This window comes from Anomaloglossus baeobatrachus, chromosome 3, assembly GCF_048569485.1.
Source record: "Anomaloglossus baeobatrachus isolate aAnoBae1 chromosome 3, aAnoBae1.hap1, whole genome shotgun sequence".
Classification (NCBI taxonomy): Eukaryota; Metazoa; Chordata; class Amphibia; order Anura; family Aromobatidae; genus Anomaloglossus; species Anomaloglossus baeobatrachus.
This window is the reverse complement of record NC_134355.1, coordinates 309,713,850-309,726,571: the sequence shown is the minus strand read 5'-3', so window position 1 is coordinate 309,726,571 and position 12,722 is coordinate 309,713,850. Positions and strand designations below refer to the sequence as shown.

The window sequence follows — 12,722 nt, the reverse complement described above, 5'->3', positions numbered from 1 at the left end:
AGACACAGACTGGTTGTAAAGGGAGGCAAGAGAAAATCCGCTCACAAAGCAGGACCCAGAGAACTCTGCCACCCTTTAACCCCTATACCTGTGGTAGGCTGTAGTCCGTCGTGGTCAGGCAGGGTAAAAAAACAGGAAATGATAAACGGGAACAGAATCGGCAGGCAAGGGTGTAGTGAGGAGACAAAGCAGAGGTCAAATCTGGAACTGGCAGCAAGGTACAAAAACAACAGGCAGGAGGGTAGTCAAACAACAAGCAAAGGCAGCGCACAGGACTCAAAATACAAACAGCACATGAACCAGGAGTACAGAACTATCTCTTGCAGTGGTCAGATGACAGGAGGGGAAAAAAGAAGGGTGTGGTGTCTTTCCATTGGCTGCAGCTGAATGATGGTAAACTTCAGCTGGAAGACACACGCCACCTACAGTCAGCCAGTGGTACTGCAGGTCCCAGGGAAACCCAGCCTAGTTGATGAGCGGAGCCTGCACCCAGCAGAGACACTGGCACCGACTCCTCTCCCATCACCATCCACGGTGGGAACACGGCGTCGCCTGGTGATCGGAGCAGAAGTCGCAGAGGCGGACTCTGGGGGGGGGACATGACAGAGTTTGTGTGTTCATGTGACACCACACAGACATGCTTACTTACCACTCAAGCCTTTGTAGCTCTTCTTGTAATATGTTGTGGAGACCAAGCCTATCCAAGAGGAGCTCACACTGCATTTGGTACTGCTCCAGTGGATTTTCTGGGAACGCGGTGTGTAATGCATTCACCCCTCCGAGAAGTGCACCACCCTGAATGAAGGGAAAATAAAATAATTAGCTGAAAGAAGTATTAAAGGTTATATCTGAACTCTTACATCATCTCATGTCTAGAATTTACATGTAATCTAAACTTAGACCTTGTATCTTGAAAAATACAAAAGAACAGTGGAACCTTAGTTTACGAGAACAATCTGTTCTGGGAGTGTGCTTGTAAACCAAATTACTCGCCTAGCAAAGCAAAATTTCCCATAGGAAATAATGCAAGCTCAGACAATTTGTTCCACAACTTGTGCAATATCCCATCCTGGTCCCATATTGTGCCATTCCACACATGCACAAACACACACACACACACACACACACACACACACACACACACACATATATATATATATATTATGCTCACCTTACCTTCCATTCCCTCGCCGGCCTCCTGGTTCCTGTAGTCCGCAGGTATGTGTATCCAGTAACCATCGGGACCAAAGCCGGAGCTTCCCCAGTCAGCGCGTCAGCAGCAGACGTCATAAGCATGAGCCGCTTGCGTCTGATTGGTCAGCGCGCTGCCTTTGAGAAGCGCTGACAGTGGAATTTCCTCCATCGTCGCGATTGTTACCGGATACACATACTGTACTTGCGGACTACAAGAACCAGGAGGCCGGCGAGGGAACGGAAGGTAAGGTGAGCATAATGTGTGTCTTTGTGTGTGTTTGTGCACACTGCAGAAGTGGGTCAGAGGGCGGTGAAAGTACGAAACCGGAAGTGTGTGCAGTGAATATTTGCTCGAACAGCAAAGATTGCTCGTAAATGGGGTTACAAATTTACAGCAAGCTTTGCTCGTATAGCGAAATACTCGCACACCAAGTTACTCGTAAACCGAAGTTCCACTGTAATATTCAAAAATCAAGAGGCCTCCCTTTAGTTTATTTCATGGTCAATAAAAAGACCATTTTAAAGCGCAAGAAAGAAAAACCTGCCTTCTGCATTAAAGTCTAAACAGAACATGCCAAAAGTTGCCATTTATCAGTAGCTGTAGAGCCACATATTAGCGACACATCAGTAAAATAAACAGAACACACCTATACAGCAGTGACTATGGTCAAAGGCTAAAGCAATAGATGAAAGGTTTCCCATTTGACCTTAGCAATTCTGAACGTTGTAACCTCATTCCTTATAGGTAATACAATAAATACAGAATATAAAAGGTTAAGTAAACTGTGGCAGATGTGGAAGAAGAGATGTATCAGACACATTGGATTTCCTAACTCCTGTGCATGTCGAACTTAATCCGAATCTAAATTGCAACCCCACAGTCTGAGTTTTGGAGGCGAGATTAGTGCCTTCTATGTTGCAGTTAGGTACTAAAGAGGGGAAATCGTGCAAACACCAGTGCATAAACATGGTTTGTCTTCCTTAATATCACACCACCACCTGATCATGCTAGTTACATTAGCCAGTGGTATCATCAGGGGCCAGCTGGAAAATTTTGGCCTAAGCGGCAATCGCACATAAGTGACCCCCAAGTTGTGGTGGCCCATTTTAACCTGCTTACCTCTGACTGTTGAATAAAATCAGCAGAAGTAACAACGCTTAAAAAACAGTGTTTGTTGTTTTCATATTGGGAACACGTACAATCCTTTATACATTATGAAGTTGTCAGTAATATCATAATCATTCAGAAGGAGCAAGAATTAGTTTAACCTTTTTTCTATATCTAATCGGATGCCTTCTTCACACGTCAGTGTTTTCAGTACATGTGGTATACGTTTTTTCTGTAGAAAAGAAAAGGATGTCCAGCTCTTCAGGCAAAGAATCACGTCTTTATTTCATCATGATTAAGGGTGAGTGGTTTCACCTGAAACGCGTAGTGCTGGTCATGTCATTCTCTGTGTCTGCATGATGAAATAAAGACGTGATTCTTTGCCTGAAGAGCTGGACATCCTTTTCTTTTCTTCATTATACCGGGCTGTGGCAGTGCCTGTCCGCGCTCCAGGACGGAATCGGGATTGAGCCTTTACATGGTGAGCTGATTCACACAATTGGATATCCGTTTTTTCCCCACAGATCCCACACGTACCCACTGTAACCTACCTACTCACATGTCCGTGTTTTTACAAAGATTTTGTCTGTGTAAACCCCATGGAGACGTGTCTGCTTTTTCTGGCAGCATACAGTAGATGACAAGGCTAATACAAGTCTATTGGTCAGTGCAAAAACACAAACAGCACATGGATGGCATCAGTGTGTGCTGTAAGGATGTGTGCCCACGATCTGGACACAGCATGTCCTCTCCAGTGGAGATGCAAGTGCTGGCTACAGTACCCAAGATCAAGGTTTGGGCAGTTGCGATCTGTCTGTTCTCCCTGCGGAGATCACTTGTGGCTCTACAGCAATAAATTGACATGCTGTGACTCGGGAAGCCACACTGCATGTCAGTTTATGCTGAGGGAAACACATGCACAGTGGGCATAAGATTTCTAGAAATCCCATTCACTGTGCTTGTACATTACAACGTAGCTGTCAACGTAGCTGTCGCATATTGTTTAAAGGCATAGTATTCTTAGTATATGTAAACTTTTGACTTTGCAAAAAGTAATAAAAATGTCTTAAAACATTCTCCCTCATTCTCTCATTATTCTGGCATTTGGCAAATATAAATAATTTTGGTAATCCTAATTGAATTAAAATGGGAAAGGTTAATTTTGATTTCATGTCAGATAGTGAGAAAAACATGCAGATATGTCTCTTTAAATAGTATATGGAAACTTCTGTTTTCAACTGTATATACACATATAAAATGAATTTACACACATACAGTGCTGGCCAAAGGTATTGGCACCCTTACAATTCTGTCAGAGAATACTTAGTTTCTTCCTGAAAATGATTGCAATCATAAATTCTTTGGTATTGTTATCTTCATTTATTTTGCTTGCAATGAAAAACCACAAGAGAGAATGAAACAAAAATCAAATCATTGATCATTTCACACAAAACTCCAAAAATGGGCCAGACAAAAGTATTGGCACCCTTAGCCTAATACTTGGTTGCACAACCTTTAGCCAAAATAACTGCGAACAACCACTTCCGGTAACCATCAATGAGTTTCTTACAATGCTCTGCTGGAATGTTAGACCATTCTTCTTTGGCAAACTGCTCCAGGTCCCTGAGATTTGAAGGGAGCCTTCTCCATACTGCCATTTTGAGATCTCTCCACAGGTGTTCTATAGGATTCAGGTCTGGACTCATTGCTGGCCACTTTAGTAGTCTCCAGTGCTTTCTCTCAAACCATTTTCTAGTGCTTTTTGAAGTGTGTTTTGGGTCATTGTCCTGCTGGAAGACCCATGACCTCTGAGGGAGAGCCAGCTTTCTCACACTGGCCCCTACAATACGCTGCAAAATTTGTTGGTAGTCTTCAGACTTCATAATGCCATGCACACTGTCAAGCAGTCCAGTGCCAGAGGCAGCAAAGCAACCCCAAAACATCAGGGAACCTCCGCCATGTTTGACTGTAGGGACCGTGTTCTTTTCTTTGAATGGCTCTTTTTTTTTTTTTCCTGTAAACTTTACGTTAATGGCTTTTCCCAAAAAGCTCTACTTTTGTCTCATCTGACCAGAGAACATTCCTCCAAAACGTTTTAGGCTCTCTCAGGTAAGTTTGGCGAACTCCAGCCTGGCTTTTTTATGTCTCGGGGTAAGAAGTGGGGTCTTCCTGGGTATCCTACCATACAGACCTTTTTTATTCAGACGCCGACGGATAGTACGGGTTGACACTGTTGTCCCCTCGGACAACAGGGCAGCTTGAACTTGTTTGGATGTTAGTCGAGGTTCTTTATCCATCATCCGCACAATCTTGTGTTGAAATCTCTCGTCAATTTTTCTTTTCCTTCCACATCTAGGGAGGTTAGCCACAGTGCCATGGGCTTTAAACTTCTTGATGACACTGCGCACCGTAGACACAGGAACTTTCATGTCTTTGGAGATGGACTTGTAGCCTTGAGATTGCTCATGCTTCCTCACAATTTGGATTCTCAAGTCCACAGACAGTTCTTTGGTCTTCTTTCTTTTCTCCATGCTCAATGTGGTACACACAAGGACACAGGACAGAGGTTGAATCAACTTTAATCCATGTCAACTGGCTGCAAGTGTGATTTAGTTATTGCCAACATCTGTTAGGTGCCACAGCTAAGTTACAGGTGCTGTTAATTACACAGAGAAGCATCACATGATTTTGCAAACAGTGCCAATACTTTTGTCCACCCCCTTTTTTATGTTTGTTGTGGAATTATATCCAATTTGGCTTTATGACAATTTTTTTTTCTTCATTGAAGACAAATTAAATGAAGATAATAATACCAAAGAATTTGTGATTGCAATCATTTTCAGGAAGAAACTGAGTATTCTCTGACAGAATTGCAGGGGTGCCAATACTTTTGGCCAGCACTGTATCCCTACATATGCTAAATATGGCTGCCCTTCGTGTAGATATCACGTGCAATTATATTGAGAAATACCGTAGTTCTTTTTCATGTTTTTATAGAACAAAGTGTCATACAGGTATAAAACACAAGCCTACATAGTATTCAACTTAATGTCCACTGTTGTAGAAAGACTTTCTACAAGATTTTGAAGTGTTTCTGGGAAATTTGTCCTTTCATTCAGAAGAGAATTTATGAGGTCAGACTGTGATGTTCTCTACAAGAGGTCCTAGCTTGCAATCTCCTTTCTTGATCATCCTACAAGTGTCTGATGACGTTGAGATTAGGGCTCTGTGCAGGCAGTCTTGTTCTCCAACATCAAACTCACCAAACCATGCCTTTATGGAGCTTGAGCACTGGGGAACAATCATGCTGGAACGAAAAAAGAACATTCCCCAAACTGTTACCACAAAGGTGAAAGCATATGCAGTAATTGGCATTGGGATGTTGAAGCATTAAGTTTTCACAATGCGGTCTAGACCAGCTCTGCTCTAAAAAAAAAAAAACCTTGCCCATAGTATTACCCCTCAACCAACAAACTGTACAGTTGGCACAGGACAATGAGCAAGTGTCATTCTCCTAGTATTGACCAAATACAGATTCCTCTATACAGCTGCCATATACAGAAACGTGGTTCATAACGCCAGAGAACACATTTTCACAGTTCTGGATTCCCGTGGCAGCATGCTTTATACCACTTTATCTCATGCTTGGCATTTTGCAGGAAGGCTTTTATGCAGCTGCTTGTCCATAGGAATCCATATTTTGAAGCTCCCACACAGTTTTTGTAGTAGTTCTTTGCGTTTCGTGGTCTTCACTTTGTGGCCGGGTTTCTTTGATTCTTAAACGCTTTCACTTTACAATGATATTACTCAGAGTTGATGGTGGAATATAGAGGAGGGAAGTAATGTCATTAACTGACTTGTGTTGTTAACAATGGCATCTTATTACAGTAACACGCTCAAATTCAGCTAGCTCTTTCGAATGAGTTATTCTTTCACAAATGGGAAAAAAAAAATTGAAAGATGTGGCGTTTCCGGGCGCTGCAGACTCCAAGGGAGACAAGGTAACCAAAAGATTGGAAGAACGGGGACTTTATTGACAATGCATTTCGGAGTACTTCTAACTCCTACGTCAGGTACAAACTGTCAGAATGTAAATAAAATTATCCAGTACAGTATCCATTCATTTGAAAGGTGATGGAAATGTTCAAAAATGCCTTACATTTGATTGAAAGCCATTCTTTTAGCTGTATTTTTTTTGTAAGAAAAAGTAGTCTGCACAATTATTTTGTCCGTCCACTAAAACGGATAGAAACTGAATACAAATCAACACTGGCGTCTATGGGAAAAGGATCATAAATCGTCGTCTAGTCAGATGTTGTGTCATCCATTTTTTTATCCGTTTTGTAAGGACTGCATATACTGAGAAAACACTAGAGATATTGACAGGTATCGCTAGTTAAAATGGATCCATTACAAAATGGATCAAAAATGGAAGCACAATAAAAAACAAAATTGTGTATCCGTTTGTTCCGTTTGTAACAGATCTAGTATCATTGAATAATGGACCCATTACAAAGAGATGACAACTGGACATGTGAACAGAGCCTAAATGTCCATCTACATTGGCTGATAATCTATCAGATTTTAATACTAACAGTTATAATAATTGTGTAATGTGAATGGGTTAAGCAACTAAATGAGGTGTCCAAAAATATTCATTCATAACGTGCATGGCTGTTTTGGTAATTTAAAAAATTCTGGTTACATTTTTGAAAATTGTGAAATGTAATGCTCGTTCAACGAGTAGACAAGTACTAAATAGAGCTCATCCTGTTCCAAGGCAATAAATAGTTCAGTAGCAGTTGGAGCATTGGAACATAAATACATTTGGAATTAGTGGGGAAAAAATAACCGCTAATTCCATTAAATATTGCTTACAGTATCCACAGAAAAGTTTATACAAAACTGTGGATTCATGTATTTTGAATAATTCGTAACACTTAATAGCATTAGAACATTGAAAACGTAACTACACTTCAGATTGTGTGAACACAGTGCACAAAAGGTAACGATCGCTATTCAACCATTTCATCAGGATTCTCCTCCTATATATACACACTTATTCATTATCTGCTTGTGTTTCTTGACCCTAAGGGACGTGTCTCAATTGTTTTGTTCATAGTATACCAAGCCTTTTTAAAATTGGGAAAACAGAAGCAAAAATCATAGTGTACTCTTTGTACTGTGTGATCAGCTACTTCCAAGCAAAACTTCCTTGAATATATGAGCACAGTCTTCCCTAGAGTATTGCACAGAAAAATACAAGGCCCAAATGGTTCTCTGCACCAGCTTGAGAGTTCTCAACGTGTAAGGTCCTCTCTCATGCTATCTGATTCTGATGGAGGTGCCAGAAGGTCATTTTCTCCTAAAAAGAAAATCTCTTAATCTAAACATTTAAATATATGTATGTGTAGATTTTTTAGTACCATCAGTTCCTTTCATTACAAAGATTCAGAGGAATATGAGAGAGGACAAGGTTTAAATCTTCACAATTACTAAATTTTGGCCAAGAAGAATCTTGTGTCCAAAATGGCATTTGCATTTTATTCTGGTTTGTAACCTACTGCTTCATCAAAACCTGGACAAATTACATCTAAAGGTTAGAAGCCAACATTTTTGAGGTCCACCATAACTCTTCCGCTTCGTTCTTCTCAGTCTCAGTACAGTCCTATCAGTTTTCAAATTTTACACAGAAAACGACACTAGAATTTAAAAGATCCAGTACTGACTTTGGCACCAGAAAAGTAAGTCTCCACAGCTGACAACATATCCTTTTTGCTACTTAACTGTTTTGGGTGCTTAAAGGGATAAGTAAAAATATCAAAGATTTAATTATTAGAAATGCTCGTTTCCCTGAGTCCAAAGGCAGCTCCTCTTATTACCCACCTAATACATTATTTCTATCATATTTGAGATCTTGTAGCTGCTACAGTCATCCTTCAATAACTGAGTAATTTTATGCTTAACCTCTCATATGCTGTGTAAGTACCCAAGGAGAAATAGTAGCCCTAGCTACCAGGGACAGCCCTGAATCAGGACTGTGCCGGGGCTAGTTACCCCTGGCTGTTGTGTTACATGACAAACTTCCAGGCTACGTACCAATTCAGGTAGAAACAGTCTGGAATTCTGCTTTATGATTCGATACTTATAAAGAAGCAGCGAGTACTCTGGACAGAATTGAAATAACATAAAACTGGCATTTATACCTGCATAGATGACTCCATTACGGACACAACTGTGATAGCATCTTCAACAGTGACAGTATCCCGGTACATTAATCGAGCATGGGCTTGATGAAAAGAAAAGGATGTAAATATTCACACAATGCATATTACATCAAAACTGCATTCAGTATCTTGGCATGAAATCTCATAGCTTTATTAACTTGATTATTTGAATTTACTATCAAAGTGTAACAGGAACCCAAAAATCTTCTACAGTTACATAAATAGTGATGGAATATAGCGTGCAGCTGTGGGCACCTCTGCACATGAAAGACATAGCAGGACTTACGTAGGGACAAAAAGCTTAAAATCATTTATTGCTCCCCAAAATTCACTGGGGCTTATTTTCAGGGAAGTACTTGGTTGGGGTTACGTTTATCCCCCCAAAAAGGCAGACACACCGAGGAGAATCATACTTACCAGACCTAGGATATCTATGTACTCCCAGGTCCTTCTGTGATCCACAGCAAGCACTCCCAGCAGGTCCTTGTGTACACCACAGCGATCCTCCCCTGTTTCTGGCTGGCACTCACACATCAGATCGCAGGAACATTATACACACGTACGCAAACACACATGCATTGATACTGTACTGCTCCATGGACCTGGGATGCAATGGACAGCGAGGATAATCAGTGGAAAGAATCAATGCGCTCCACCGCAGGTCCTTGCTGTTCACTGCATCCAAGAACCCTGAAGCAGTACGGTATCACTGGGGTGTGTGTGTGTGTGATTTTCCACCGCAAGTCCTCGTGTTCCACAGCCTCCCATTTGGTGTCTGGTGAATACGACTACAGGGAATGTCTTCTCTCTTTTGGGGGTGTCTGCTTTCTTTACTGAAGCGTCCTGCAGTATTCGTTAACTTTAGCTGCATAGACGCTTCATTATTGAACTGGGGCATAATTGCAGGGCAGGGCTTATATTTAAAGGGGTATTCCTGTCTCCAAGATCCTATCCCAGTTTTTAGTAGGTATGATAATAATATTAGAAAAAAAAACTACAATTAGAAATGTAGTATAGTTTTTCTGATTGCTATGTCGCTTATCTCATGTTCAGGCCATTATAGGACCTTAGATATCCAGGTATCCATGGTTATGACCTCGAGCAACTAACTTTGACAATATACGTGGTCTTAACCATGGATTCCTTAAGATCCTGCAATGGCCTGCATAGGAGGTAAGTGACACAGTGAATCAGAAGAACTACACTACATTTCTATTTGGAGGTATCATCTACATCTTCCACCACCACTGGATTAGGTGGGCATGCAGTATCCAGGTAGGTTTTCTGAACAATCAGTATTTTAAGGGAAAAGCTTAAATGTGTAAATTGGGACAAAGTCATGGTAACTGGGGATACCGAACATAGATGGGGCAAAGTTTAAGGATATACTGCTAGAGTCCTGTGAACAAACTTATACCCTCTGGTAATAAAATGTCCAGGAATAAAAAGAAACCACTATGTATAAATAAGACTGAACAAAGTATAATAAAACAAAAACAAATGGCGTTTAAAATCTTTAGGTTATGTGTCCACGGGAGAATGTAGCTGCGGATTTTTCTGCATCAAAATCCGCAGCTTTCCCGCAAAATTCGCACCTTTTCAAAAGGTGCGGATTTGCCGCGGATTTACTGCGGAATTGCCGTGGATTTTGGTGCGGATTTTTTTTCCCCAATTTTAAAGCCAAAATCCGGATGAAAATTCGCAACAATAATTGACATGTTGCAGATTTTTCCGGATCAAAATCCGCACGAAATCCGCTGCGGAAAATTCCGCAGCGTGGGCACAGCATTTCCAAAATGCCATAGAAATGGCTGGGAAGTGCCTGAGCTGCAGATTTTCGGGAAATCCGCGGCTTTTCCGCGAGAAATCCGCGGCAAAATCCATGTATTTTCCGCAGCGTGGGCACATAGCCTAAAGGCTGAGAATACAGAAATAGCATTTCAGAAGTACAAAGATATCAATAGGAAATGCAAAAAATAAATCAAGCAAGCAAAATTAGCTACTGAAACAAAAATCACCAAGGACATTAAAATAAAGCCCAAAATCATTTATAAATACATTAATGCAAAAAGAAATACAAAGGATAGTATCGGCCCCTTAAACAACTGTTAAGAGGAGACTTTGTGCAGCAGGCCTTCATGGTAAAATAGCTGCTAGGAAACCACTGCTAAGGACAGGCAACAAGCAGAAGAGACTTGTTTGGGCTAAAGAACACAAGGAATGGACATCAGACCAGTGGAAATCTGTGCTTTAGTCTGAGGAGTCCAAATTTGAGATCTTTGAATTCAACCACCGTGTCTTTGTAGAAAAGGTGAACGGATGGACTCTACATGGCTAGTTCCCACCTTGAAGCATGGAGGAGGTGTGATGGTGTGGTGGTGCTTTGCTGGTGACACTGTTGGGGATTTATTAAAAATTGAAGGCATACAGAACCAGCATGCCTACCACAGCATCTTGCAGCGGCGTGCTATTCCATCCAGTTTGTGTTTAGTTAGACCAGAATTTATTTTTCAACAGGACAATGACCCCAAACACACCTCCAGGCTGTGTAAGGGCTATTTGACTAAGCAGGAGAGTGATGGGGTGCTACGCCAGATGACCTGGCCTCCACAGTCACCAGACCTGAACCCAATCGAGATGGTTTTGGGTGAGCTGGACCACAGAGTGAAGGCAAAAGGGCCAAAAAGTGCTAAGCATCTCTGGGAACTCCTTCAAGACTGTTGGAAGACCATTTCCGGTGACTACCTCTTGAAGCTCATCAAGAGAAAGCCAAGAGTGTGCAAAGTAGTAATGAAAGCAAAAGGTTGCTACTTTGAAGAACCTAGACTATAAGACATATTTTCAGTTGTTTCACACTTTAAGTATTTCATTGCACAGGTTTTAATTCATAGTTTTGATGCCTTCAATGTAAATCTACAATTTTCAGAGCCCTGAAAATAAGGAAAACTCTTTGAATGAGAAGGTGTGTCCAAACCTTTGGTCTGTACTGTACATAAAGCACCCAAACTCTGAACTTTAACATTGATTTTTTTTTTCTAAAGTCTGTGTTACGTACAAACACTGAATTTTAAAGTTCAGGTCCGATCATCTCTACTCAACAACAGTAAGAGACGCTTGTGAAATACTAGGAGAATATAGCTTGGTCAGATTAGGCCAGAATTGCATTCTTTGGATGCCATATCACCCCAAAAATACCATACCAACGGTGATTGTATAGAGGTGGGAACATTAAGGTGTGGGGCCGTTTTTCAGTACATAGCACTAGCACAAATCATACAATTGAAGAATGAATGGAAAAATGTACCAAGACATTCTTGATAAAAATCTGCTGACATCTACCAGGATGGTCAAGATGAAATGAGGGTGGTCATTTCAGCAAGACAACGATCCCAAATACACAGCCAACAAAACTCCCAATGTGTTTAAGAGAAAGAAAATAAAGCTGCTAGAATGGCCCAACCAATCACCAGACCTGAAGTCCATACAAAATTTATGGAAGGATTTAAAGCTCAGCGTTCATCGAAAATGTCCACAGGACCATCAGGATTGGAAGAGTGTTTGAGTGGAAGAATAGATCAAAAATCACTCCTGAGCAATGCATGTGACTAGTTTCTCCATACATGAGGTGTCTGGAAGCTGTCATCACTAACAAAGGCTTTTGTTTTTGTACAAAGTATTAAATAAATTTCAGCAAGCGTGTTCAATACTTTTTCCCTCTGTCATGTCTCATTATTAAACATCACTAAATTAGTTTGATTCCTTTGCCTGTGTGGATTTTATTGGGATGTTCTGAACATCTGGTGAGAAAATTCATGTAAATAGCACCTTTAGAAATATATTTACAGTACTTAGAAAATTGGTGACGTCTTCAACACTTATTTCACCTGCTGTGTGATAATAAGGAAAGAAAAAAGCCACTGACAATTCAAACAGTTGTAACTAGACCTGCCTTCATCAGGAGTAAAAGCATCATATATGAAAATAATGGTTACAGAAAGGAGAGCAATTTTTTTTTAAAGTATGTCAATAGTCCTTTTTGGTCATAAAACAAAATTGTGAAAAACAGACTTATTTCCTTTATTTTCCCACTAACATCCCCTAATATCAGCCAAATAAAATAAAAAAAAAAAAAAAAAAAAAAAAGAGTATGACAATGATAGAAGAATTACCGTATTTTTCGGACCATAAAACGC

At 40.6% G+C, this 12,722-nt stretch overlaps 1 protein-coding gene across 2 annotated transcripts in view; it reads right to left on the bottom strand.

Annotated features, from left to right (window-relative positions):
• The window catches only part of MCM9 (minichromosome maintenance 9 homologous recombination repair factor), a 123,396-nt gene that overhangs the window by 4,044 nt on the left and 106,630 nt on the right, over nt 1-12,722 (bottom strand). For both annotated transcript variants that reach the window (XM_075338296.1, XM_075338295.1), the window contains exons 11-12: nt 8,509-8,591; nt 650-795 (exon numbers count right to left, since the gene is read on the bottom strand). In XM_075338296.1, coding sequence (XP_075194411.1) covers nt 650-795; nt 8,509-8,591 — 229 coding nt within the window. The remainder of the gene's footprint in view (nt 1-649; nt 796-8,508; nt 8,592-12,722) is intronic.